General features: G+C 51.9%; 2 protein-coding genes across 2 annotated transcripts; one reads left to right on the top strand and one right to left on the bottom strand.

Moving 5' to 3' along the window:
* Positions 1–22,632: 22,632 nt before the first annotated feature.
* On the top strand, positions 22,633–26,226 carry MIND_00345500 (Zn(2)-C6 fungal-type domain-containing protein; the record flags this gene model as incomplete). Its single annotated transcript, XM_037360302.1, has 13 exons — positions 22,633–22,810; positions 22,861–22,866; positions 22,920–23,002; positions 23,055–23,074; positions 23,121–23,397; positions 23,450–23,794; positions 23,843–24,307; positions 24,362–24,591; positions 24,644–24,797; positions 24,846–24,960; positions 25,018–25,253; positions 25,299–26,068; positions 26,118–26,226. The coding sequence occupies exons 1-13, from the start codon at positions 22,708–22,710 to the stop codon at positions 26,224–26,226; spliced, it is 2,913 nt and encodes a 970-aa protein (XP_037223187.1). The 5' UTR covers positions 22,633–22,707.
* A 34-nt stretch (positions 26,227–26,260) lies between these two features.
* Positions 26,261–27,561, bottom strand: MIND_00345400 (TPT domain-containing protein; the record flags this gene model as incomplete). Its single annotated transcript, XM_037360301.1, has 6 exons — positions 26,261–26,423; positions 26,471–26,613; positions 26,660–27,075; positions 27,130–27,176; positions 27,227–27,409; positions 27,458–27,561. 6 exons carry the CDS (start codon positions 27,559–27,561, stop codon positions 26,261–26,263), a joined length of 1,056 nt encoding a protein of 351 aa, XP_037223186.1.
* Positions 27,562–27,668: the final 107 nt, after the last annotated feature.

Genomic DNA, 27,668 nt, shown 5'->3' with positions numbered 1-27,668 from the left:
GTGCACCGCGGCACCTTCTACCTCTTTCCACCACACCCTGACGCCCCGACTATTACCGCAAACTTACATATGCGACCGACTAGAAGATTAGAAACATGGCAAACAGGCACGTCTAGTATTTTCGGCTGGAGGTTAAAGCAAGCGCTTATTGTCCCCCCAGCGTCTTACCTCCGCCCGTCCAAGGTTAACAGGACTCCACTTCCGGAAATATGTCGAACCAAATGTCGGCCGTGTTTCTTGGTCAAGAGGGGGTCGTTATCGACAGCGCGGCGACAAATACGGCAGGCTCACGCTCGAGCTGCGACTACTGTGGCAAAGTACCCGAAACCCTTAAGACGTGTGGTCGATGCAAGCGCTTCAGATATTGCTCAGCGGTTTGCCAGAGACTGGATTGGTCGTTGCACAAAATCCGATGCAAAACCAAGGAGGAGATTCAAGATGCTGGAATTAGCGAGCGGTTGGACTTCGTAACGCAATGGTACGGGACTTGGAAATTATGCTTGGCGATTTTCGGGATATGGTGTGCGAATTTGGCAACCAGAGACGAAGATTATCTTGAAAACCACATGTGAGTTGTCCCAAATACTCTAACGGTCTTGGATGTAACATAATTTTCAGGTTTGTTGCGCTGCTTCGTCCCAAGATAAAAATGAAGTCTCTTCGTTCATCAATGACGGTAATACTCAGTACAAGCCAACCTCAATTACTTATCCCACGTTTCACAGCTTACCAGCTCCGGCATGATGACGAATCAGGATGCAACCAACGTCGCGCGACGAGGCGCAACCCATGTCAATCAGGTACAGGCTTTCGACGAGTTACCTCGATCTGCTAGCCATTTGCGATGCCTCTTCGGAGTGAAATACAAGGACTCCGACGAGATGTTCATAACTGCGGCCTCGGTCCCAGTGGAGAATTTTTTTACTGGGTTGAGCCTATACAACGTCAAGGACCCCATCATTAGCGAGGCCTTCCACAATATTTGGCGCGACAATATCAAAAACGCAATCCAGAATGGTCAAGGCAAGTACTATATCCGCCAGTTCTATATATCTGTGTAACCCTCGCAGACACCTTTCACCGTGCGGCAACGCTTGAAACAATCCTGAAGGTCAAATATGGAATCGGAGACGCCAAGGTGACCGAGGAGCTCATCGTGCGCATGGTACACAAGGGCTCGTCGACTACTTCGACTGGACATACCAAGTCATATCCGCGACCTGATTCCGGTCCTGCGAATTGCTTACCAGGAGGCAATGGCGGAGATTAGCCATCAAAGGGGAGGGGGGGACACTGGGGAGGGCCCAACTGAGCGCATTAATTCGACCATATGAAACTGTCAAAAGCCAACAAGTAATATACTTGTTTTTTTCTTGTCATTCGGGAAGCACCCGAGCCCCAAAGCAAACTGCCCCAGACGTTCCCCGCGTTCCCCATAGATCTTTATACCGACAACCGTCAACGCGAGCACAAACCTGACGCCCATGGCTCGGGTGATCGCGGCCCGAATCCAGAAACCGGCCCGCCCGAGAAGGGCACGGCGCTGCTGATCAGGTGACAAACAGCGCCTCTCTCCGACACTTGCACGTTTCACGATGAAAAACAACATGGGATATCGATATATCACCGCCCTGTTGACCGCTGGAGCGAGTGAGGTCAAATGTCCGTTCTCAAAGGACGACAGTTACAAAGGACAAGGTATCATTTCTATGAAGTGCAAAAAAACATACTGACGGGCAGATAGACCGGCGCGAAGAAACTCCAACCCTTGAATCTTTCGGGGCCGTTCATTGCGACGTGCAAGACTACGGTTGTGTACAAAGTATGTTATGACAGAAGTGGGATGATAAACTCTAACGAAATTGGTAGATGCGTGGATAGACTTACCCAAGCCGGAGACCTCTCTAGCCATCGAGGATGGTACCCACGAACACAAACACGGTACAGTTTTGATTAAGCGAGAGTTCGATTTCTTAGTAAATGGATTGCCAGCACCTCCCCTAGGACTGTTTGGGGCCGCCCATTACGATGCTCGAGATGAGCGTCTTGGTGCTGTTGCACACGTGCCACCCTTCCTGTATTCCTCGCGCCGTCAGTAGACGTGGCAAATTCACCTCTTTTAACGCCGACACGAGGGGGAGCTTGGCGAGAGAGACGAGGGCAGAGCGAATTAGCTCTCTCGTCGTATACGTCATCATTCTGGCGTTTGAATTTATTACCCCGCACCGAAACCGTTTGAAATTCAAGGATTGAGTATCGGACAACCCCTTGACCGCGCCACCACACAAGACGGATCCCCACCGAACGGCCAGAAGATATCCCCAAACGTTCACACTTTGTCGTATTGTCGGGAGAAACCTCAGTCAAATACACGACGCGCGAACCAATCCGCATTCAGGGGCTAGAGGACGTGAAACAAATCTGACCCTATTTGACCATCCCAATCACGAGGCATAGTCCATTCCCCTTTTTGATTCGCTCGGAGACCTCCTTTCACCCCCAACTACCCATCCGAAACTCCCGTCCTCCTTCATCTAGTCCGTGCTGGTGAAACCCACTGTTCATCGGGCAACGTTCATTAACCGACAACAGGACGATGCCTGCGGTGTTTTCGAAGGTTGGAGATGGTGAAACCGAGCCCACCTTGACACCTGTGGCGTTGCCTGGACGTGACCCACGCCTCCCTCAGCTGTTCCTTGCTCCCAACCACCCCCAGAGCCGCAAGCTAGGCGGGAAAACCTACGTCTATTATCAAGATTCCACTCGTGCCGGCTTGAAGGAGAGTTGAGACTACGAACGCGACCTTGAGCCGCCAACTAATGACCGGGAGAAGTTGCGCGACATGGGTGAGTCCAACTTTGCGTTGGCTGCCTACGGTGCTGATAAGCAAATTAACAGGCTTCCTCGAGCTACGCAGTGGAGACTCCGTCTACGTCCGCAATAGACAAGGGTCTGGCAAGGCAAAACATGATATACCTGTCATATGGGTCGCAGGACCGTGAGTAGCAATCCAGCCTTGGTATTTCCGTCTAATAACAACTTAACAGAGAGTTTCTCGATGCTCAGCTCATTTTGCAATTCAAAAAAGCCCGAGATGACTTTCTTGGACCACGCGAGGAGCGGGGATTGGGGCGCCCGGTCAAGAAGATCATTGATGGCCAAGAGCAGCTCGTATACGGCACGGCGTACGAGCGGAGCGTCATTGCGAAAATCAGTAAAGTCCCCTGCAAGGTCCTATACGATGGGCGTGTCATATGAATCCCCAACCAACTTCATTGCACCTGTAGCGTCTGTCAAAAGTGGAGATGTGGAGGTCGAGGCAGCCGCCCGGGTCAAGCAGAACATTGTCCAAGTAAGTACTGCCAGTGACGAGCTCTTCTGCCCCGCTAACGACCTCTTCAAAGACCACGAGCGAAATTGGGTTGATTGTGGCCAAACTCGGCTCAGACGAATTCAACGCGCGAATCAAGAGAGCGGCTTCGCTGAGAAATGTCCCATCGTACGGCGTGGACGGTAACTATGCGTTTGGAACCAGCCAAGTAAACGTTGCATCTGCTCAAAGTGCCAACGACACTACCCGTACGTGAAATATCCGTCGAACGGAGCAGAATCTAATTAGTTTGTGTAGATTCATTGGCAAACGACCTCGGCTTTTTTGGCGGGGGCCACGTCGACAGCAAAGATAGCAACGGACATCTAACGCATATGATTGCCTATTCCGATTTACCCGACGAGTACGACCCCGGGAGTGTTCTTCATTCTCGGAATAGGCGTTTATGTCGTAACAACCCCCCTCGTATCAATATGCTTTTCTGGACATCGCCGACATGCTGGGACACCTCCAGTATCGCCAGGGGGGGTCATACAGTGGGCTGTTCGCATTACCGTCATCAACTACCCGCCCCAAGCCGTCATGAACGGGATGGGTCGCCTACGTCTAGCCGCGTGGCCCAACGGGGATGCCTTCAATATACCGCCAGAAGTCATATATGCAGGGTGAGTAGGATTGTTTACAGATCTAATCAACAGCATTGACAAAGACGAGCAGAATATCGTACTACCGGGAGCGAGGCCACCCCGGTACAGGGTCAACCAACCGCACCACTTTCGCGGACGAGGGTATCTTCATCATGGCCGCAATATCCATTATCACATTTTTCGTTCGATCTTTGATGCTACTGGTCTTTTATTTTCTCCAGCAACTCCCCGCGCGGTATAAGAATCGTGTTCTATCCCGAGATGTTTGAGCGATCTATCACTTTCGAACTCGAAGACGGTGTCCGCCCGTTGCGTTGATCGTTGGGAGTATGCACCAGGCCATCGTCATCCCGATGACAAGTTTGAAGGGGAGGGTTGTTTCGTCCGTATCGATCCGCACGAGCACGCACAGATGCAGGATACAGATGCTCGACGCTCCGCGGTGGCTGAAGAGTGGGAAGGATGGGGTGGCAATGTGTGGGACGTGACTCCATCGCTAGGGCACCATGGACCAATGCCGATAAGGGCCGAGAAACTTTACCCGACAAAGTCTAAGCCCCAAAACAAGAAGGGTAAGCCCGGCGCATCTTCCGTAAGTTACTTACAGCTAATGCCGAACAGGGAACGAGGATGGATACGACGGGGCCGACGAGCAAGAGGGCAACGGCAAGTCGAATGCTGGCAAAAAACGTCGTTCCAAGAAAAAGAACGATCTACCTGCAGACAAACAGGACACGCGGCAGCCCAAACGACCGCGAAAGAAAGCGGCGCATAACAAGAAAGGGAAACAGAAGAAGAAGACAGACAAAGTTGGGGAGTTGGGGGGTGATGGTAATGCCGATGCCGATGTGGAGGACAACGACACCAACGCGCTTGGGGCCGCACGGCCTGAGGATGCTGACTTGCAAACAACTGATTCAGAGACGGAGGATGAAGGTTGGTGTATGTCCAAGTTTGATTGGGATGTTACTGACACTCAGTCAGAATTTCTGCCCCCCGGACTCAAGCCTGAGTATAACCCGAAACATGTGTCTGACTCACGTACGCCAGCATCACACATTGTATACCAACTAACTGACTGAAACAGGTAAACAAAAGGCTGGCAATGGCATCGTAGGACGACCCGGAAAACGCAGGCGTATAGGTAAGAAGCCCCCTTCCTAGCAACGACGACCCCATAAGCTATTCGACAGAGAATACCCCCTGGAACACTGCAGCTTATATCGAAATAACGGCCACAGGCGAAAACAGGGATAAGGACGGAACGAACCGAGCGAGACGGAGTTCGAGTCGCCACGACCAATGGGCGGATCAACTGTTAGCAGACGGGAACAGTTATAAACGGGGAAGGGGGAGACCCACCAAGTCACGAACGGCAAACACAGGTTGGAAAAAACTCCGCTCCCGGAAAATTAAATGGTATTTTTGACAGAAGAATAAACAGATCATATAAGTTTCGTGTCTACGCTAACGCTCGAAGAGATTAGCGCCAATTGTGTCGAGATCGAGCAAGCTGTGGAAGCGATGAATGAAGAGACAGGGAATGCGGATGCCTACGGTCGCTTATCAGAGGCCTTCACTGTCTTCAACAACGAGCCCGGCTCTGTCCAGATGGGAAATGTGTTTCAACACCTATGGACAGACGCAGATCATGTCGAGAAGCAAGTCGTTGCGAGCCCCCTCCGAATAACACTGGAGCGCGAATGTGTGATGATGTCAAACTTTGTCGCCTGGAATTGGCTTTACGATTACTGCCACGGCCAGGTTTACGATTGGCTGACTGGGCGCAACCATTCCCACAATCTTTGGATAATCCGTCTGGCCAAGGATATGCGCCAACTCCTTGAGCGCACTACTCGGACGGCTATACTCTCAGCTTCATCTTACGGCCTTACGGTAGACGACCGGCCATTCGCGTACAGCAACAGAAATTGCCAGCGATACCCTGAAGGGGACAAACTCAGCGACGGGATCATGTACTGGACGCTGCGCGTTGTGGCGTATTGGTTCAACTATCCGACAAACCCGGCTGCTCGATTTCAAGCACACTTCGTGTCCAGCATCCTCAATACATTGGGAAGGGACGCGCTCCTTCTTCGAACAGTATGGAACGGCTACCGTCAAGTACAAGCAATGGTAGTTGGGACATCGAGGTCGCAGCAGCACGCACACGAGCGATTCATGCTCCTCGAGTCACAACTGAAATCTCATGCCCTCTCCAACCCGACGTCGGGCGAACGGTCCGAATTACATAAGATCGCCAAGCTAGTCCGGTCAACTGAAGGCCCGAACAACGGCATTATTGACGAGGACGACCCTATTGACGAGAATGACCCCACCCCGCCACCAGCGCATTTGACGCAACCGAATATTGACGAGGACGACCCTATCGACGAGAATGACCCCACCCCGCCACCAGCAATATGATGCGAGTCCCCAACCCCCATCCACCTCTTTCCATCTCACTTCCGGTGGAGCTCACGGACAAACAATCTGTCGGTTTGAGGAGCTACCTGAACTTCATCGAACAAGCAGTACAATATTGCGTTCGAGGAGACAGAACCAATACGAAATTAAACGTTGCGTTCGAGCGATTCCCTGACTCTCTATTCCCATTCCGCCACTTAGGCCCCTCCCTTGCCCGAGCATACGAAGCAGATGGACCTTTCACTGCCAATCAAGTCGACAGCAATGCAAACTTCTTCAGCGCTTTGAATTTCCGAGGAATAACTTTCAACTCCGGCTTTGGCAGGTATGGTCGACTTCTCTATAAGGACCACGCCGATTTCTCTCGCGCCAAGAGGGAGCTGGAGGAGCAGTTCGTCGAGGAATATGGATACGAACCAAAAGAATCATATTTCTGCAACAAGACAGCATATGGACCCTCTAACCGACATCGAAAAATAGAGTTGGCGCAAGACTATGCTACTAATGTCCGGCGCGCACAATATCCACGACCAACTGAACAAGGCTCGAGAAAAGGGACACAACTCGCTTAAATTCTCCGATTTCTCGAGTTGGGTCGAAAAGACCCAGACGCGTAGCGTTGGGAAGAAAAGGCCAAAGAAAGCGTTCCCAGGGATGGGTCCACTTACCAGCTACCTGCTCGCCGCGGACTACACCTACACCAACCCCCGACTAGTTGACCCACCGACACCAGCAGAGATGGGCGAAGCAATCAGTCGTATGAACAAGGGAGCAGTGAGAGGTCTAGAGTTCATGGGTTTCGCTAATCCCGGAGAGAAAGCGTCGCCGGAGAACTGTGCACGTTCGGTACAGATCATATACGATGCCCCCCCGCGCCCGGCTGCCCGAAGATATTCAGGGAAAGATTGGGCTTGATCTGGTAATGGTTGAACATTCGTTGTGTAAGTTTGCCAGGGCTATAATTCGAGGATACTTGGAGGCGCCGCTGGGCAAACGGAAAACAAAGGGCAACACTGACGAGAAGGGTCGAACAAAGAATAGCAAGAAGTAATAACCAACAAAATCTATGCGTTATTGAATAAATCACATGGATATTTCGAATAATACCAATCGAGTCTACGGCGCGCATACTGAAGCGTTTCCATACTTAGTCTTTCGGTCCGATCCAACTCTTGACGCAGTTCCTGCGATATGTGATTTTGAATTGTACCCAACCTGAAGGGACGCAAGATACATAGACCTTTAAGAGAGCGCAAACGCGAAAAGCATGACATATGCGCTCTGAATGGACCTACAACTGGCCAAATCAATGCAAGCCCAATCCAGGGAGCGACCTTGTGAGTTGTGTGAAGTGAAGGCAAAAGCCGGGATCAAGGGTAACTGAGACCGTGTAGCACTGTACTGAGTCGATGAGCCAGGGAGGTGAAACTTGATGGTAGACGAGGAGGGCTTGAGAAGCACGCGACTCGGATGCTCCACGTGACCCCCCGAATATCCCGGAAATTCGACCTCAGCCGAAACCGCGTAGCGCCGCGCAGCTCGTTCGACGTACCGTATGGAAACCAGAGTACCCATGCTACCTTTCGATATTCCGAGCTCGGTGGCAATGTTTTCGGTGCAGAAAACTGGCATACCTGGGATATAAGGGACCCGTCCACCCAAATCGTCTGCCTGTTTTATAGGCACTGACCACGCCGGCGTCCGCGGCTACACCTTTGAGCTCCCTTCTGTTTTTTTCACGACCTCGAGTATCTGACGAGAAATAGACCGCAGGTTGCTGCCCCGTCGCCTCGGCAAAAGCCTGAGCCATATGAAAATTGTGAGCATCTCGTGCTTCGTTTTTATAGGTTATGAGGGGACACCCTCGACCCTCGATCCATCGTGTTACATCCGTAAGCGATTTGGTATCTTCGGAGCAGTTTTGACTGCCTAACACATAATTGTCTAGTACATCTTTGTCGGCTTGAGTGCAAATGCCCTTCCAAAGCCTGCCTAAGATATCAATCAATAATTCATCCCCTTTTTGTCGCATTATCTCGTCTAAAACCACGACTCGCTGGACCTGGTGCCAAGCCTGTATACCTTTTATGTTATACTGAGTGCTTTCGTTAACGGAATTCAGCAGGTTACTCTCATAGCAGCGCACAAGTTCTCGGTCGAATAATGATTTGGCACCGGGGGGTGGAAGTTGGCAAGGGTCGCCTGACGCTATGAAGTTCAAGCGCCCGAAAGGGTGGAGGGTAACACCCTTAGCGATGGAGCAATACTCACTCAGAACACTCATGTCAGATGCGCCGAGAAAGTAAATTTCATCAACAACAAGTGTTCGCGTAGATGCAAACCTTGATTCCAACTCGCTCCGAATCGCAACACCGCGGGGACTGGTTGATTTCATATTGTCGCGGCGCACGCACAGCGAAGCCTCGGAATGTATAGTCGACCCGCCGATATCGCTCGCGACTATACCCGTTGGCCCCGTCAACCTCATCTGGTCGGGCTATCTCAAGCATGACGTGGAACTCCGTCCAAGCCTGGAAGATGCGCGACTTGCCTGTCCCCCCGGGGCCAGTCACTAACAAGCGGAGGGGCTCACCAGGGTCTCCATCAGCGGTTTCTAGCTGATTTGCTACGCTATCCACTAAGAGTAAGAAGGCAACAGTTTGTTTATCGTTCAAACCGTGCTTCAGTACCAACGCAGCTGCGACTTTCTGCCATGTATTCAGGGTATCCCAATCTTCTGCCGCCCTATTTCGCCGTCTAGCCTTCTCCTCGGCTAACTGCAGCTCCAATTGTAGATTTGATAGGACTGGAACAGGTATATCTTGGTTGGAGGAGGAATATCTACGAAAGGGAGTAGCATTTTGCTGAGCCTTCTCCCGTCGTTCTTTCAGAAGCTGAGCGCGCCTTTGCAGGAGGGACTTCATTGCCTCTGAAGCCTTATGAGCATCATCCTCCCCAGCAAGTAGAGAATTCGACGCATACGCAAAATTTGCAGGTAACCCAACTGGTGATCGATAGAAACCAGCTTTGGTCGTAGCGCTTACCAGCAAACTAGTATCAACACTCACAGGATCGTACTCAAGTTCTTCCTCAGCTATATGCTCGGAAACAGTTTGCATCGCCAATTCCCAGGCAGGATCGTGGCCATCGTCAGCGTCATCGTCCTGGGTAAGAGCTTCGCTTGCACCACTTGTGAGCGCCGCTAGACGCTGCCGCCTCTGAGCTGAATAATCATGTTTTGCATCTTTTGTAGCGTAAAGGAGTTGCATATTGTCGATGACCCTGCGCAATCGAGGTACTAATATCTCTAGCAAACTGGAAAAGGAAGAAGCCCATGTTTCTTGCATGCCTTTCAAAGGGCTATGCAAGTCTTGTGACCAGGGTTTGAACAGTACCAAGATCGCCACATTATATCGAGACTGTTGGTCCTCCCGATCCGCGCGAGGTATCGGAATTCCGCTCAGGACCGGGACACGAGGTTGATCGGTTTCATGCAATTTGGCCAAACAATGGGAAGTGAACTGAGGGTGACCAGGAGCAAAACGAAGATGTTCTTTCTGCGGTTTTTTCGACTGAGGTACTTTTTTCTTCTCGTACAGACGAAATAAATCCCACGCGCAGAGATCAGCAAGTGCAGGAGGGCGATAGAATATGTCGTAGAACAGCGTACAACGTCGGTCGTTTTCTTCTGAATCCAAGTCTGCCTGTGAGGGGGGTTCGCCACCCAACAACTCGGGAGTCAACATCATCATCTCTTCATCCCCCCCGGAGGGGTCTAAAGATAAGTTGGGATTCAAATCGCCTGCCAGAGGATCCAAGGAGGGGTCGGGCTGACTGTCTTCAGCACCACCGGACAAAGCATATACATCGGGAGCGATTTGTCGCAGCAAGCGACTCCAATAGAAGACGGGGAAAGCACGGTCGGTGTATTTGAAAGGACGGTTCATAAGTTTTGTCGCCATTTGTTGAGCCGACAGCTCTCTCTTGCCAATAAGCTGATTAACTGTCTTGATCAACAAAAGGCGACTACGTTCCGACTTGTCGATGTTACCATCCTCGGTCTGAGGGGGTTTATCGCTCAACACTTTGATAGATGCGCACAAGGCTGAAAAAACAAAGGCTGTATCCATGGCCCCCTTGATCGTATAATTGCCTGCATATTGCACAAAGGCCATCGCCTGGGTCCCAGACCCAATAGGTTTTGCGTCGGGTATTGCAAGTTTCGCACAGAAGTATGATTGGGTTGTGAGAATTGACCCGGCCGTCATTGCAGCGAAGCACAATATTATGGTCTTCATCCATGTGAGTTTGAGGAACAAGGGGACGAGGGAGGTGGAAACGACAATCCTTGTCCTCGTCCTGTGATTTTCTGAGACTCTTCGGCAAGTATTTAAAGCAAGTATCGTGATGTGAATGCACGTGCGCGGTACTTTCCAGTAAATCACGCAGGTGTTGATTGTGGATTAGATGAAAATCGGGATTGCGCGGGTGAAGGGGCCGACTCATTGCAGGTTGTCTGAGATACTTGAAGTCGTCTGCAGCAGAAGGTCTAGTGTCCTCGGGAAAACTGTGTGAGAACACGTCCTCGTACCAAGCAAATACAAGTTTTGCAAACTCGGGGTCCTGGCAACGTTCTTGCAATTCAATCGGTGAGATTCCATCCTTCAACCACAGCAACATGTGTATGTGAAGACTACCGCGCCCTTGGGACTCAACAACACCATAGTAGGTTGACAACTCGCCAAAGACACCCACTCGATTATGTCGACGCGTACCTAACAATATATCAACCAGGTTCCGCACGGACAGATGGAAAAACTCGGAACCAGCAACAGGGTTTAGACCGATGGTTTCAGCACGTTTGTTATTTTCTGTACCTTGAGACAAGTCGTGGAAGAAAGTGTCCAAGTCGATGTCGCGGCCAGCGATGACCTGCGCAACTGGATTGTTTGTGTCGGAAGGATTCAGCGTAAGGAATATACTCGGCAATCCTTCACAGTTGATGATCGAGAACATTTCCTGGCGCATTTTTTGAATATCGGCAGTTGATCCGGGAATGTGCTCGCCGACATACGAAACATATTGCATAAGTTTTGCCGATGCCTTTTCGCCTGGTGTCTCTGCCTTTGCAAAAGGATTTTTCTTAAGCTTTGCCTGGTAGGAAGTAATAGACTCCGGGGTAATCTGTTCGAACAGATTAGATACCAAGGGAAACCATGATCGTTGAACGGCTAAGCCCGTATTGAACCCAACTGTCCGCCGCTGTAGGATGTTGCCCATGACAAACATGAAGGAGAGGTGCGTCTGAAAGCGACGATCAGAACTGCGGTTCAGCAGATGAGAGACGTGGGTTTTGGTATCGATAGGACGGAAAGGTATGTCTTGCTCGAGTGTCAACATGCGGAATTCCATCATGCCAACGCCATATGGGAAGAGAGTTGGCCATAATTGACCATATATCTTCGGATTATGTTTGGTAGGCTGGGCGGCAGAACCTGAAGGGAACTTGGTATAAGATTCCACTTTATTTTTGAGCCTTTCCAAAGCAGCGATTCTTCTTTCATCGAATGTTGAATCGACTGAATCCACGTCGACAACGGTAGAGGAAGGCATGCCACGAGTAGACACATTTGCAAAGTGAGCATCATTTGCTTGTTGGACATAGGAGGAACCCTCTGAATTAGCATTGGTTCGGAAGAACTCCTGGACAGGAAACGGAATACCGTTCTCTGGATACTGGCTCGCATTGGTGCGCACCGTCTCGAGATCGATGTCGGCATACAACGGATTATTGTGCTTGAGCCAGACAAGAGCGCGAACGATACGGCCACGGCGCACAAGGAGCGGAGTATTTGCCAGCATACTCTCAGTGACAACAGTGTCGGGAGAACCGACCAAAACAACACATACCTCATCATGCAGAACATGAATAGGTGGAGGAAGAGAGGTACTTAATGGACTGGGATCTTGTGGGAGGATGCAAACATTACCGCGAGATGCGTATTGACCGGACGGACCAAGTTGCAGCTTGAACATACAACGAGTTGCACGGGCACGAGCGATACATTGTTCTTCCAAGAATGTCAATCCTGCAAGCTCCTCTGGTTGGTCGCCTGTCCAAGTACCGTTGGCATAGCTTCGAAGAGGAATATCCTTGAAACGATGGTGGGCTATATCGCGACGACAAAACGAGCAGACCTTATAACAGCCATCGACTATCGAAGAAGATTTGAAAGGGAAGATTGAGGGTTGACGACATTGTTCACGTAGGGCAACCACAGCGTTCTCCAGAAGACTAATATCTAACTGCGCACAAGGAATTGCTTGAATGATAGATGTATGCTCCATTATGCCACAGAACGAACACTCCGCCTGTGCAAAGCTCTCACTTGATGTAGCGTCACAGAACTCTTCAATGATTGCCTGTTTTTCAGACCAAGGGAGAACGTGAAAAGGATGAGGGCGGTTTTCATGGGAGGCAGCGATGGGTTGGTGGTCTTGTTGAGAGGCGGCAATGTGTTGGTGATTGCTCGAAGGGTTGAGTTTGCGACGCTTAGCTGAATTCTCCAACGCAACAGGCCGGCGTTTGACAGCGGAAGGACCAACACGAAGCTTAAGCATACGAGCAGCTTGTTGGAAAGATGAATCGTTGATGGCGGGACCTGTATGACCGACAAGCTCTGCGTGACCAACGGCAATGAGGCAATATTGGGTGCATTGGTGAGCGATGAAGTCAGCCCGCACTTGCTCTGCCCTTTTCCGGCAACGGCGACTGTTGAGGGTTGTATAAGCAGACATACCCAAGTGGAGAGGCACCAAGGTCAGTAGGTTCTTAGCAGATGATGAAAAAGGCGAAGCCATGAGACGCGCCATTAGACTTGTCTTTATTTCGGCACTGACATCGATATAGCAAGAGGTAAGGGGAGAAGTTTGGTCATTGTTTGAGATAAGGTCATTGATTTGAAAGGTATTAATAAAAGTTGAAGGGAGACCCAACGACTCTTCACGCAACTCTGACACCGACCGAGTGGAAGTCTAATGAAACGAATGAGAATCCGGACAAACAAACGGAGAGGGAGGAACAGACGCACGCTAGTTGAAGGCACCAAATGAGGCGGTAAATGCTCCCCGGGCACGTCATCACCTGGAGAGACGATGTGCAAGTCTCGCGTTATCTGCGCCAATTCAGGATAGAATGAAGTAAAGGGGCCGGATAACCGACTGGGTGCGAGGCCGAGAACCGGAACACACCACTTCCCGGAGGAGATGGCAAGGACTAAATCAACAGGGTAAGACAAGGAACAAGGAGGAAGACGAGGACAAACGCGAGGAGAACGGTGCACAGGTGTACTCATAGATGGAAAAGTTTATGGTGATAGGAAGGTATAGGCCAGCAACAAGGTAAAGGGACAGGTACAGGCAACCACAGAATGGTAAGAGGAGACCCGAAGAAAGGAAACGGCAGAATAATCAACAGCACGTGAAATGATGTCACTTGTCCCGAAAGGGTTATAGAAGAGCACAGCCATTCCCGATATGGGGGGGCTGGTTTCAACACGATTCTATAGAGCCAAACCATAGGTTCGGCAATAAGGTCCATGGTTCAAACCCAGACAGACACAGTTTTTGAATTGTAATTCTTTTGACCATTGTATGAATAAGATTTAGAAGTGATATTCTTGGTGAAATCAATAACATATTTGATACTTGCTAAGGCAGTGATTAGGCAAGGCTTTTTAAATCAGTAAGAACCTTTTCTTTAACTAAACCTAAATATCAGATGAAAACAGAAAATTCATTCCTTTATGTTCTAAATTCTAATTTTTCTAGAAGAAAAATAAATAATCATGTAATTGTCTGATATATTAGAAAAATGACCTGAAGTGTAGGTACTGTAGTATTTTGTTGAAAGAATAAGATGCTAATTCAATGCCTACTACTGAGAAACATGTAAGTATTTATAGTATTCTAAATGTTCTAGCAATTTCTGTAATATGAGTCAAAAGAAACAAGGAGAAAAACGTAGAAGATTCCCGACGTGTCGCGCGTCGGTGATGGCGCCGGAGCCTGGGCTGGCGCTGACGTCATCGTCTCGGCGAAGGCTCGTGTTCGCCACTGCCATATCTTCAACATATTTTACTCAGTTTGTATGTCACATATCACATAGGCTACAAAATTCGAAATTTTTCTGCTCAACATACTATTTTGCTCAAATTCCTGTCCCAAAAAGGGAATTCATGATGTTTCCAGGCGCCTCTGGCACCAAGAACTTCCTAATTAGGAAATAATTCAAATTTAAATTTTTGTATCAAATGTCACACCACTTTTGGCATTCAAATTGAGTAAAATACTACAGTATACACCAGATTGGCAGTTGTGGCCAGGTCTATGAACTAGGGGGCTGCGAGTTGGAGGTGTTTGAAACCCATTTCAAAAACAGGTTTCAAAACACTGTCAGGGGAACTCCTCCTCCCAACCTCTCAGACCCTTTGGACTGCCGCTCCACCACCCTCTGGCCGCCACTCTGCCTAACCACCCACCACAGCCTCTCTTGCCTGCACTATCACTGATCCGTCAACACCCTCCCAACAGTCACCTTGGGACAAGGCCTGCGACGTTGCACAGGCCTTCTGCTTCAAGCAACAATCATCCTTAGCACGTTAGAGGTGCAGTATATAATCAATGGCCTAGCAGATGGACCCTTAGACCTAGCCCCCTTGTATTTTGCTTCCTTTTATTCACTCTTAGGATCCTCCCCTGCTAGGACCTTGACTTCAGGCCTCTAGAGTTGCCCTTACAAACACCTATGAGTTTTGAAATGATCCTGAGGTTGACCTGGTTTCAAAACCAGCAAGTAATCTTCCTGGGATGCCTGGATGCATCAGTGATAGCTGGCGAGCAAGTGCCAGAATGACAGGTGTATACAGGCTGCATTACCTTCATGGCACTAATTTGCTTGGCGGGGGATTCTCCAGGCACAATGGCCTCTTTGCTGAGCTGCCTGGCTGGGGCCTCCAGTGACTGTCTGTCTGGTGCAGTCCTTGTACAGCCCAGTAATTCCTAGAGGAATTACTTACAGCATCCTACTATGAACTTTTCTGTGACAAATATGCAGAATTAATATCATTAGTGCAGAATAAGCCACTAGTATCTCTGTACAAACCCTACATTTTTATCAAAGGAATTCAGCTTATTGTAAGGGCAACCCCGGAGGCCTGAGATCAAGGTCCTAGCAGGGGAGGATCCAAAGCGTGAACATTGGTAAGCGAATACAAATGAAGCTGACCTAGCAGGGGAGGATCCAAAGAGAAGAAACTCTAAGGGTCCGCCTGCTAGGTAGCTGACTATATACTGCTTGTCCGTAGCTGCCGCTGTCGGGCACAGAAGGCCTGGGCGGCATCGCAGGCGAGGTCCCAGGGCGACCGTCGGGAGGGCGTTGACGGATCGGTGATTGTGCGGGCGAGATGGAGGGCCGGACCAGGGTCGGAACCGAGTCGGACCGGATCGGGCGCGTCTCCGGGCCGAAAGGGAGGTTCCCCTGACATCACCCCCCTTGAATGCGGCGTCTGGACGCATAGACCGGAACGGAATCGAGTCGAAGGTCGCGGAGGCGATGTGTCGTGGGCTTGCCAGGGTACTTACGATAGAACTCCGCGATTTTCTCCGGGGCGAAGACGCGGTCGAAGCGGACCCACTGGTCGTGCGGACGCGTCGTAGCCTTTCCATCTGACGGTAATTCAGCTGTTTATACCTCACCCTTGCGTCCAAGATTTCCTCTACTTCCCACTCCGGGACTCCGTCCTCGAGGTCCGGAGGGGGCTGGTCGTAGCCGGGCGTCCGTCGAAGGGGTCGTCCTGGGCGAGCTCGAGCTTGACGACGGGGAAGACCGGGTGGAGCTTCGAGTAGCGCGGAGGGAGGTCGAGCTTGTAGGCACCTTTGCTGATCTCTGCGACTATCTTGAACGGTCCGAGGCGGCGATGGGAGAACTTTTCCGAGGGGCGAGTCGTCCTGATGTCAGAGGCATCCAGCCAAACACGGTTGCCAACCTTAAACTCCGGAGACGGAGTCCGTCTCCGGTCGTAGTAGCGCTTGTACTCCTCTTTGGCCTTAGTGAGCGCGGCCTTGGCTTCAGCAACACCAGTGGCGATCCGGTCACGGAACTCGTTCACTGACTCCATGGCAGAACGGACTCCGGGTTCGAAGCCCATGCGCGGGAGCCGTCCCGGTCCGTCATGAAGGGGACCTGCTGCGTGGAGGAGTGAACATGGTTGTTGTAGGCGAACTCCGCGGCCGGAATCAGCTCATCCCAGTCGTCCTGCTGGTAGTTGGTGAAGATCCGCAAGTACTGCTCCAGCTCCTGGTTGACGCGCTCTGTCTGACCATCTGTCTGCGGGTGGTACGGGTGGACGTGGCGGGCTTGATGCCGATTAGACGCCAAAGTTCTCGGGTGAAGTCCGCGATGAACTGCGAGCTGCGGTCGGAGACGTATCTTCTCCGGAGTCCCATGGTGCCGCCAGACATTCCGGTAGTAGAGGCGGGCTGCCCCTACTGCATCGACCGTCGTATGACACTCCGAGAAGTGGGCGCGCTTTCCGAGGGTGTCAACAACGACCATGATCGCGTCGTACCCGTGGGCTTCGGGAAGCTCTACGATGAAGTCGACGGAGACGGTATGCCAACGTTCCGGGGGCGTTTCCGTGGGGTGCAGCTCTCCGTGGGGCAGTCTCTGGAGTGCCTTGGTGCGACAGCACAAGTCACAGGTCGCAACATACCGGCCGATATGGCGAGACATCTGAGGCCACCAGTAGTTCCGGGAGACCAACTCCAAGGTCTTGAAACGACCTGCGTGTCCGGCGACTCGGGTGTCATGGCAGAGCTCGATGATGCGTCTCCGGAGGTCCTTGTCCTTTGGTACAACGATCTTCCCTCGGAAGTGGAGAAGACCGCCGGAGACAGCCCACTCGTCAGACCGTGAGGAGCGGGGGCCTCGAGCTTGACCTTGAACCCTAAGAAGTTGCCGGGCCGCTAGTGCAACGGGCTCCTCCAGGTCAGGCTCACCGGAGAGGGCATCACGGATGTCGCGGAGGAGTTCAGAGCCGGGACCGGGAACGGAAACGCCCCGAGTGCGCGGACGTGGAAGAGTTCCGGCCGCAGAAGGACGACATCGGAGTTGTCGGAATCGACTCCGTGGTCGGGTCTCCGGGAGAGGGCGTCAGGTCGACCCATATCGCGGCCAGGCTTGTGGTGCAGCGTGAAGTCAAACCGGGAGAGGTACAGGGACCACCGGGCCTGTCTCCGGTTGAGGTGCTGCGTCTTCCTGAAGTACTCCAAATTCTTATGGTCAGTCCAAATCTCGACAGGGTGCGGCACCCTCGAGGAAGTGTCTATACTCCTCGAGTGCGCGGATGATCGCGAGCATCTCCTTGTCGTGGATTTCGTAGTTGCGCTGGACATCATTTAAGCTTTTGGAATAGAATGCTACAGGGTGCCACTTCCCGTCCGGGGCGGATTGTGAAAGAACCGCCCCCGTCGCATAATCAGAGCTGTCCGCCTCGAGTCGGAAAGGCCGTGCGTCGTCCGGAATCGCCAGGACCGGTTCCGAGGTGACCGCGTCCTTGATCGCTTGGAACGCGGAGGCCTCCGCGTCGCCCCAAGTCCATTGCTGGTCCTTCTTGGTGAGCACGAAAAGAGGGGGCGCAAGGGTCGAGAAGTCCCGAATGAACCTGCGGTAGAAGTTAGCGAACCCAAGGAACTGCTGAATGTCCTTCTTGTTTTCCGGAGTCGGCCAAGCGGAGACGCCTGCGACCTTGACGGGGTTCATTTCGACATGGTTGTGGGAGATGATGACTCCGAGGTACTCGATTGACGATTTTTCAAAGTCGCACTTCTCCGCTCGAAGGTACAACTTGTGCTCCCGGAGTCGCCGTAAGACCTCCTGGACAATCTGCCGGTGTTTCCGGAGGTCAGAATGGGCGATCAGGATGTCGTCAAGGTAGATCATGACGTCTCCGGAGAGGATGAGGTCCTGGAAAATGTCATTCATCATCGTTTGGAACGTCGCGGGAGAGTTTGTTAGGCCGAAATACATCACCAAGGGCTCGAACAGGCCTCGGTTAGTCCGGAAAGCCGCTTTCCACTCGTCACCTTCCTTGATCCGGACGTTGTTGAAGCCCCAACGGACATCGAGTTTGGTGAAGTAACGAGCGCCTTTGAGCCGGTTGATGAGGTCGTTGATCAGCGGAAGGGGGTACCGATTTTTGACGGTCATCGCGTTGAGAGCACGGTAGTCCTGGACGAAGCGGAGTCCGCCGTCCTTCTTCTTGACGAAGAAGACCGGAGACGCCATCGGAGACTTGGAGGGGCGAATCCGGCCCGTCGAAAGCCCTTCCTCGATGAACGCGTCGAGCTCGCGTTGCTCGAGGGGCGAGATGGGGTACACCTTGCAGTTGGTGGGCTTAGCGTCGGGGACGAGTTCAATGGCGTGGTCCCAGGCTCTCCGCTCCGGTAGCGTGTCGAAGGACTCCTTGTTGAAGACGTCCTGAAACTCCTTAGCCCAGTCCGGGATCTCGGAGGGCGCAGGGGCGGAGTTCCTGGCGAAGGCTTCGGCCAGACGCTGTGAGACGGTGCTACCTGCGCGTATCTCCTCTGAGGGACGGAACGAGGTGTAGAAGATACGGTCACCATCTTCGAGCTGGTCATCCTCGTCGTCCGAGTCCGAGTCTGGTGTCAGATCAGGCAGGTCGGAATCGAGACCGGAGTCGGAATCGTCTCCGTCCTCAGGGCCAGAGAGGTCCATAGTGCAAACCGAGGGGAACGGGCCGGAGCGGAGACGTTTCTGGGAGCGACCGGAGTCGCCGCAACTCAGTCCGTTCGACGTGTTCCTCCTCGCGGCAGGTCGAGCAATTGCGGGGGCACCGTGTCATCTTGACCTCCTTGGTTTCCCAATTGATCTCTGAGTTGTGTTTCCGCAACCAGGAGTACCCCAGGATGAGGTCTTGCTTGCCAAGATGGGTGACGGCCAGTTGAACTCGTTCGGCATGGCCTCTGTAGCGCAGGACCAAGTCCGCGATCTGTTTGATGGAGCCAGCGTCATTGGGGGTGCCATCAACGTTGAAGACCGGAATCGGCTGATCGAGGGTGCGGACCGGAATGCCATTCCGAGCAACATAGTTCGTGTCAATGAAGTCAGAGGTGGCACCACAGTCGACAAGCCCAGAGAGTGAGAGCTTCAGCGCGCTGGTGTTGGACTCTAGCTCCAACGGGAGGTGGAGGGAGTTCGCCCCAGGGGCAGCGGCAACGGTGTACTGCTTGGGCAGTTTCCTTTCCCAGGCAGTGAGGCGGCGGAGGACGATGACCGGAGTCGCGGGCGGAGTCGGAGACGGAGTCGAGGCGGGGGCAGGAGAGGGTGTGTCTTTCGTTTCGGGCTCATTGTAGGGCAAGGAACTGCATTCATCATACAAAGAGGCAAAACGATTTATAGACGCGAACGAGGGCACACCAGTCACTCGTCGCGGGGGACAAAATCCTCTCCGGCCATCGACTCTGCTGCCGTCTCCGGCAGGGCAGCTGTGTCCGTGTAGCGGGCGATCAACTCCGCTAACATCTCGTCACCGAGTTGTTGGATCACCTCGTCGAGGATGTCCATCGAGCGGACATCGGCGGGGAGGGGGCAATCCCGGGCGAGATGGTTTGGGTGGCTGCACCTGAAGCAGGCGCGGCGAGGGGCACCCCGAGCCCTGGTGCGATCCAACTCCATAGGGACGGGAGCTGGAGGCGCCGGAGCGGGGGCGCGGGCCGCGGGTGGTACGACCGGAGCCACCGGGCGGAAAGGGGCCAGAGCCGGGATGCGGTTGACCGGAAACGGAGTCCGAATCAAACCGCCAGGCGTCTTGGGGGCGGCTGACTTGATCAGCTTGGCCCGGACCAGGGCCTCATATTGATGGAAGGCCCGGGTGCGCCAGCTAAGGTAGTCCTGGAGGTCCGGGGGGTTGTTCGAGGACGTGATTCCGTTGTTGATCAAGGGGTCAAGTCCGTGGCGGAACTTGGTCACCTTGACCAGCGCGTCTTCGAATCCGGCGAGGTCCATCAGGTCCTCGAAGTCGTCAGTGTACTGGTAGACATCCTTTGTGCCCATGTGATAGGCGGAAGTCTCCAGCTTGGAGAGAGCGTGATCTTGCTCGTTCTCCTCGACGAACCGGAGTCGAAACTCGGAAATGAACGAGCCCCAGGACGGAAACGGAAACGGGGCTTTGCTTCCGTGGCGCTCCGCCCATTGCTGAGCGGGTCCTTCTGCCATGAACGACATGGCATAGCGGACGGCCTTTTCCTCGCTCGCCTCTCCGTTGACCACGAAGGCCTTAGGGGCAAGGCGGGCGTAGGTGCGGACCGCGTAGAGGAACGCGCGGCCGCGTTTCCGGTCGCCGTTGAAGGTGAACGGGGGGTTTGGTCATAAGACCAATTTTGAGGCAAGGTTGATGTCGCCAAAGAGGGTCTCGGAATCGCCCTGAACCGGAGTCGGAGTCGGAATCGACGTCTCCGGCGATGGTGTTTGGGGTCCGCCAGCATTATTAGCGGCGGCAGCGGCAGCGGAAGCCTGGTTGGTGAGTAAAGCAAGGGCCTCAGTTAGGCTATCGATTTTCGCCTCGAGTGAGTCCAGCCGGGCGTCTGCGGTAGGAGTGACTCCGGACGGCATGACGGGTGCGGGGACCACAGGAGTAGAGGAGGAGGGGACAAGTGGCAGGGGCGGTGACGAGGGCGGAACGGACTCGTACTCCGAGCCTGAGTCAGCGCCGAACCTGGCAATCTTGTCCGGTTGATCCCGTAGAGAGTTTCTTCTGCTGTAAGGGCAACCCCGGAGGCCTGAGATCAAGGTCCTAGCAGGGGAGGATCCAAAGCGTGAACATTGGTAAGCGAATACAAATGAAGCTGACCTAGCAGGGGAGGATCCAAAGAGAAGAAACTCTAAGGGTCCGCCTGCTAGGTAGCTGACTATATACTGCTTGTCCGTAGCTGCCGCTGTCGGGCACAGAAGGCCTGGGCGGCGTCGCAGGCGAGGTCCCAGGGCGACCGTCGGGAGGGCATTGACGGATCGGTGATTGTGCGGGCGAGATGGAGGGCCGGACCGGGGTCGGAACTGGAGTCGGACCGGAATCGGGCGCGTCTCCGGGCCGAAAGGGAGGTTCCCCTGACACTTATATACTGTAATTTTTGATTAAATTCTCAAATTACTTAATATTTCACCATAAAAGATTCCTGAACTTCCAAGGTATCAGCAATTTATTACGAGTACTTTAGTAATCGTTTATGATATTTTGGATACCGTCACCGCTGTCACATCACATGCTCCCCTTACAGTTTTGATGGCGGTTTGTATTGCATTTACCTGCTGGGTTAGGGTTTTATCTTATCCAAATTATAATGTCTTTTGGATTTCATCGTTTTTGCCTTGTAATGATGCTGACTGTGATTGCGTGACATATTTGTAATGAGCTCGAGTGCAGTGCCAGCTCTAGCTCTCTGCGTCGTCTGGACTCTGCTGTTCCTCGTTAAGGGCCAGCTGCTCTAATTCTATTCGTGTTTCCTTCTTTGTTTTGGACTCCCTGTCGGTTCATTAAATTTGTAAGTACTTGTGCTTGCCATTTATTGGCCTTACAGTATACTCAAGTATATATATTGAACTTAGTAGCTTAGTGCATAGTAGCAGAATGGAGATTTTGTATCATGTGGATTAGGAAATTTCAAATAGTAGGGATAATTACTAGTATCTGCAGACTGTAGTACCTATCAGCAGCACAAGTACTACCAGTATCTATCCATAAGTAAAACTTGAAGGCTACCTTCAAGTTTATGTTTGGTTGTTCATCACTGGAAATAGATCATCTAGATAACCCACTGACTCAAATCTGTTTGGCTTCAGGGAGAAATCTGTCACTATGTAAAGAAATTTATTCACAGGTAATTGGTGTTAAAAAGAGTTTGCCTTTAGCTTAAAAGTTAAAACAAATCATGATCAAAGTAGTACTACAGTGAATTGACAAAGGTTCGTCATCTGCCGCTTGCGGCTTCCTCCCCCTCATTTACTCTTCGTGGCCGATTTGTCAGCAAAGCACCGAACAATTAGACGCAAAGCAGTGCGACGGCGTGAGACCTCGAGTGTCAATCAGCGGCATTCGGGTGACGTGTGTACCTCCGAAGTCTGCCGAGCCAACACAAGGCACTTTATCATCCTCTCTTTCCTCCGCAACCGTAGGCCCTGCATCAGAAGACGGCTACAACGACAACAATAACCAGAATCGAGAAGCAATGTCATCTTCCGAATACGAGATGGAGCCTGACTCGGGCCACCAAAGAGGCAACAAGAAACGAAGAATAGCCCGCGCGTGTGATGTTTGTCGTAGGCGCAAAAGTTAGTCTCAAGTTTCAGTTATGCTTCGTTGCCTGACTAGTAGACTGTAGGTCGATGTGTGTTTGCTAATCTATGACCTGGCAAGGCGCATTAATCCTTTGATCTGAAGGCGATGGCTCACAAATGGATGGTGGTCGATGCTCGACGTGTCTTGACGCGAATCTGGAATGTACTTACCTTGAAGCGGCCGTAGTAAGTGCTTGTTTGCTTGTCCTTTTTGTCCATAACCTCCATTATTAACCAGAAACGCACGCCGGCCAGGAGGTTTGCTCTCCTTCGTTTGTTTGATAGCATCTCAACAGTCGATCAGCACCTACATTGAATCCTTAGAAGCCCGCCTTGAGCGCTCAGAATCCCAAGTCAAGCACCTTCGCTCAGAGCTCACTGCCGCTCACTTTGCCTCCACTGTTGCCGCCTCAAGCTCGTCCAACCGTAATGCCTTGTTATCACAAACCGACAACGGCGACCCGACAATAGATTCAACGAAGGCTTGGCTGTTTGTCCTACGGACAGCAATACACAGTCTCACAGTCCCTCAACCACCACCATTGAAAGAGGATCTAGAACATATGGAAATTCGAAAGAAGGTGCGCCGCTAATCTATTTCTCCAGCATTGCGCTGAGGGTTAACATCCTCAGATGGAAGAGCTCAAGATGGATTCTAAAACACCAGGGCTCAAGTTTATGGGCAAGTCTTCTGGGGTTTCACTGGTCAAGACTGCGATTGACCTCAAAGTGAATGCGCAATCAAGAGAGCGTAGACGGGCCGCCTCAGCTTCAGCTTCAGCATCTGCGTCAAGCGGAAGCCCAGCGGCTAGGACCGAATCTGGAGATAGCCCTGGAACAATGCAAAGCTTGAGTGAAGTCGAAGAGCCAGAACCGACCAATAATGATGACAGCGACGAATGGGACAAAAGCAGTGCTCACAGTAGTGCTGGGCTGACATGGACTGCCAGGAGGCTACAGTACTGGACTTTCAAGCCGGTTTGTTCTCTCACTTACACTTTCAACTCGTGTTAACGACTTGCGCAGTGGGAAAACGCGTCGACTCGATCCCAATCATACACATTTCCGCCAATGGCCCTCATGAACGAACTTGTGACGTTATATTTCACTCACATCAACACATATTTGCCCCTGCTGCATCGACCAACCTTCGAGAGGGGTATTCGCGAAGGGCTTTTCTTGCGCCATGACGGTTTTGCGGCAACAGTTCTGCTCGTTTGCGCCAATGCCTCCCGCTGGCATCCGGATCCTCGTGTGGGTGCACCTGGCGGTATTGGAGTCGGTCTCGATGACCGCTACGGGCGAGGACCTGTCAGCTATGCTGACACGAACGGAAACCATTCCGTTCTACCACCAAAGACCGTACCATCCGTGATCGGTTCAGCTCCAGGAATGGGTCTTGCATGTGGCTGGGCATGGTTTGACCAAGTTCCACTGGTAGGCAGCCATATGTTTGGTCAGGCGACCTTGTACGACCTCCAATATTACGCTGTGAGCTCAATTATTCCGCTTTACCCTTTCTGGGTCATTCATATTCAATTTCAGCTGGCCGTTCAGTTTCTAGAAGGCTCTTCTGCCCCGCAATCCTGCTGGACAATTCTTGGTGTAGGATTGCGTCTCGCACTGGATCTTGGTGTCCATCGGCGTTCTTCGGAGGTGGAGCCTCCACCAACCGTAGAAAGGGAGCTGATGAAACGCGCGTTTTGGGTGCTTCTTTATGAAGATAGGCTAGTCAGCTCAGGAATGGGGAGGCCATGCTCGTTGCAGTTCGATGAGTGAGTTGTCTTCTTTCAATTCTTCTGTGTTCGCTGAAGGCATATCTGCAAGTTTTGATGTCAACTTACCGATAGAATGTGACGACCAGTACTGGGAGGATCCCTTGCGACCGTTTGAGCAGCCTGTCGGAATCCCTTCAAAGATCACGTTCTTCAACTGTTTAATGACGCTCAATCACCTTCTTGCGTTTAGTCTAAAGATGCTGGTATGTTTACTATATCTGAAGAGTGCCGTCTGACTTGGTTGGTTGCAGTACTCCCTAGGCAAAATGCGCGTCATTTTCCCGATTACTGATATCTGGGAAGAAAATATGGTGGCTGAGCTTGACTCCGGGCTGAACGGGTGGAAGGATAGGATACCAGAACATTGTGCGTGCTGTTCTTTCCTTCCTTCCTTCCTTCCTTCATTGCTGACGACCTGGACAGTACGCTGGGACCCAAATAATAAAAACGACGTTTTCTTTGATCAGAGTGCAGCCTTACAATGTGGATATTACCACTTGCAAATATTAGTGCACCGGCCGTTCATTCCGATGCTGAGGAAGAAGGCACCGACTTCACTCCCGTCGTTAGCGATTTGCACGAATGCTGCGCGGGCATGTGCCACTGTTGTCGACGTCCAAAGGAGGAGGAAGGGGGACATACCCGTCATATTTAATTTTGTGGGTCATTAAACTTTCTTGATGGTAAGGCTGACCGTTTAGTAGTATGCGGTATTCACATCTGGCATTGTCCTCCTGCTCAACGTCTGGAGCGGGAAGCGCACTGGCTTGGTGGCTAACCCAGAACGCGAGATTGCCAATGTCCAGAAGTGCATGGATGTCGTCAAAGTATGCGAAGATCGATGGCAGCATGCTGGACTCCTCTACGACATCCTTTCCGAACTGGCGAATGTTGGCCACATCAATAAGGACTCGACAACAACAACCGTCCCTCCCTCAATGCCACCAATAAACCCTCATGGCGTGAGCAAGCCCCCAGAGCCAAGATCACATAGAAACTTGAAGCGCTACCCATCTTGTCATGTCGAAACTGTCCCACCTTCTGAACACGTCCAACAAGCCACAGCTAGCCTCCGGCAGACATTCGAGCGTCCCATTAGCGATCCAGAGTGGCGAGCGCCATATCAGGCCCAGTCCCATATCGCCCAATCACAGGCTCAGACGCCAACGCACTCCGTGATGAGATCACCCACCCAGATTGATCCGAGAGTATTCGGCACAGTGCCGATGGAGCCAAGTGCATTTGCCCCTGTCCCAGGGTCAGAGTCGAGTAGTTCGCCAATGCTAGTAAAGCCAGGCACATGGGATCCTCCGCTAAATCAAGATCTATTTGCGGGCTTACACACAATGGACCCAACTATCAATGGGAATGGCCAGTGGAACGGGATGGGTGATGCCGAAATGATGAACATGGAGATGAACTTGATTGACCAGGAGACGATCAATATGTGGGCCAGTGCGCCTATCGGAATAGAGTGCGTCCCTCTTACTCGATTAGTTTCGCATGTTGACTGAACGATGAAGGGTGGACGACTGGGGCAACTACTTTAGCAACTTCAGTGAATTGACGCAAATGCATTCTCAACAGTACCAACCACAACCAACACCCGTCGACTACCCTCCAACAATGTAGAGAATATATTAGATAATGATTATTCAGCTCTAATCTAGTCCCGCTCCTCTAGTTGTGACCCTCTCTCTAAATCTATTTCGTTCATTGGAACACGTTCATACCCGCCAGTCGTCTTTGCCGCCTTGGTCTCCTCGTTCTTGATCCACGTGTAAAATATGGAGCCGCCCAAGACTACAGCTATTGACGCTGCGCGACCGCTATTTCTGATAAGATGGTGGGTATGGAAATCAAAAAGACTGCTGACCTGGAAATCAAGTCGTGGAACAGCCAGAGTCCCAGAAATGACGAAGCCACGCCGCGGACTGCGGCTGAAATCATATGGGAGATCGGAGAGGTGACTTTTATTGAGAGAGGCCCTGCCACGGACATTGCGAATCCAACAACGCCCTGAATATTTGGTATTGCAGTTCCAGAAACAACGATGGATGCTTACAGTGACTAGAGACCCCCAGAGAAATGTTGGTAGTTCGGAGGGGGTACCTTCCGGTGCCCCCGGGGCGGGAGCCCCCCTCAACAGAGCAAAGATTGCGGGACCTTCGCCGGCAACAAACATGACAGGCACCAGCACTACAGCGCTAAGCACGTTGCTGTACCACGCGAGTAGAATGCTGCTGTCATTCACGAGTGGGAGGCTTTTCTTGATCACGACAGTGGCGACCGCTGTGATGAGCGAGCTGACTACGCCAAAGCCAATTCCGACTAGTGAGAGAGGTGTCCCATCCAACAAGACCCCGATGAAGAAGCCAGCAGTGACGAGTGCGCAGGCTGACAGAATGCGAACCGATGGCCGTGTTTGAAGCAAAAAGAAGGACGCTGCCACTGTGAAAGGCAGAACGAGACCACGGGCAACTGTTTCATAAAGTCAGGACTAGGACGGTTTCAATGGCAATGGATACTACACACCCTGGTAAAATGAGGTGTCAACAAATTTTAGCGTGTAGTTGCTGAAGCTGCGAACCTACATGAGTTTGAAGAGTCCCTTTGAGCACGCGCGACTAACCTTAGGCCAGTAACATTCAATGCGATGAGCGGAATAAGAGCCTTGCAGGTCGCAATATCCAAAGTTAGTCGGTCTTGGAACAGACGGAAGAGGTCGGCAATCCATAGCAAGAAAGCACTTATGAGTAGCTGAACGAGCAGGAGAAATAGTGCGGCAGAGGTTGCATTCAAAACCCACTTGTTCCTGGGTAGGATTAACTGCTCAAATTCACGCATCATGAGTGTGGCTTACGCAACTATCATTGCCAGCGCAGCGACAATGTAGAATAATACGACCGACACCACAAGCGTTCGCGAAGGGGGGTCTGCGGTCGGTTCAGACATGGTCATGGTCATGGCGGAGGTTCATTGAACATGTCGGGCAAATGTTTGGCGCCCGCAACATGATCGCGTCATGACAAATCTCGGTCACGGATCAGGCAAGTCTTTTCTATGCAATACAG

Source organism: Mycena indigotica (assembly GCF_014461135.1).
Source record: "Mycena indigotica strain 171206Taipei chromosome Unknown Mind.scaff0003, whole genome shotgun sequence".
Lineage (NCBI taxonomy): Eukaryota > Fungi > Basidiomycota > Agaricomycetes > Agaricales > Mycenaceae > Mycena > Mycena indigotica.
Note: the sequence above shows the minus strand (reverse complement) of the source record. Positions and strands in the feature narration are given on the sequence as shown.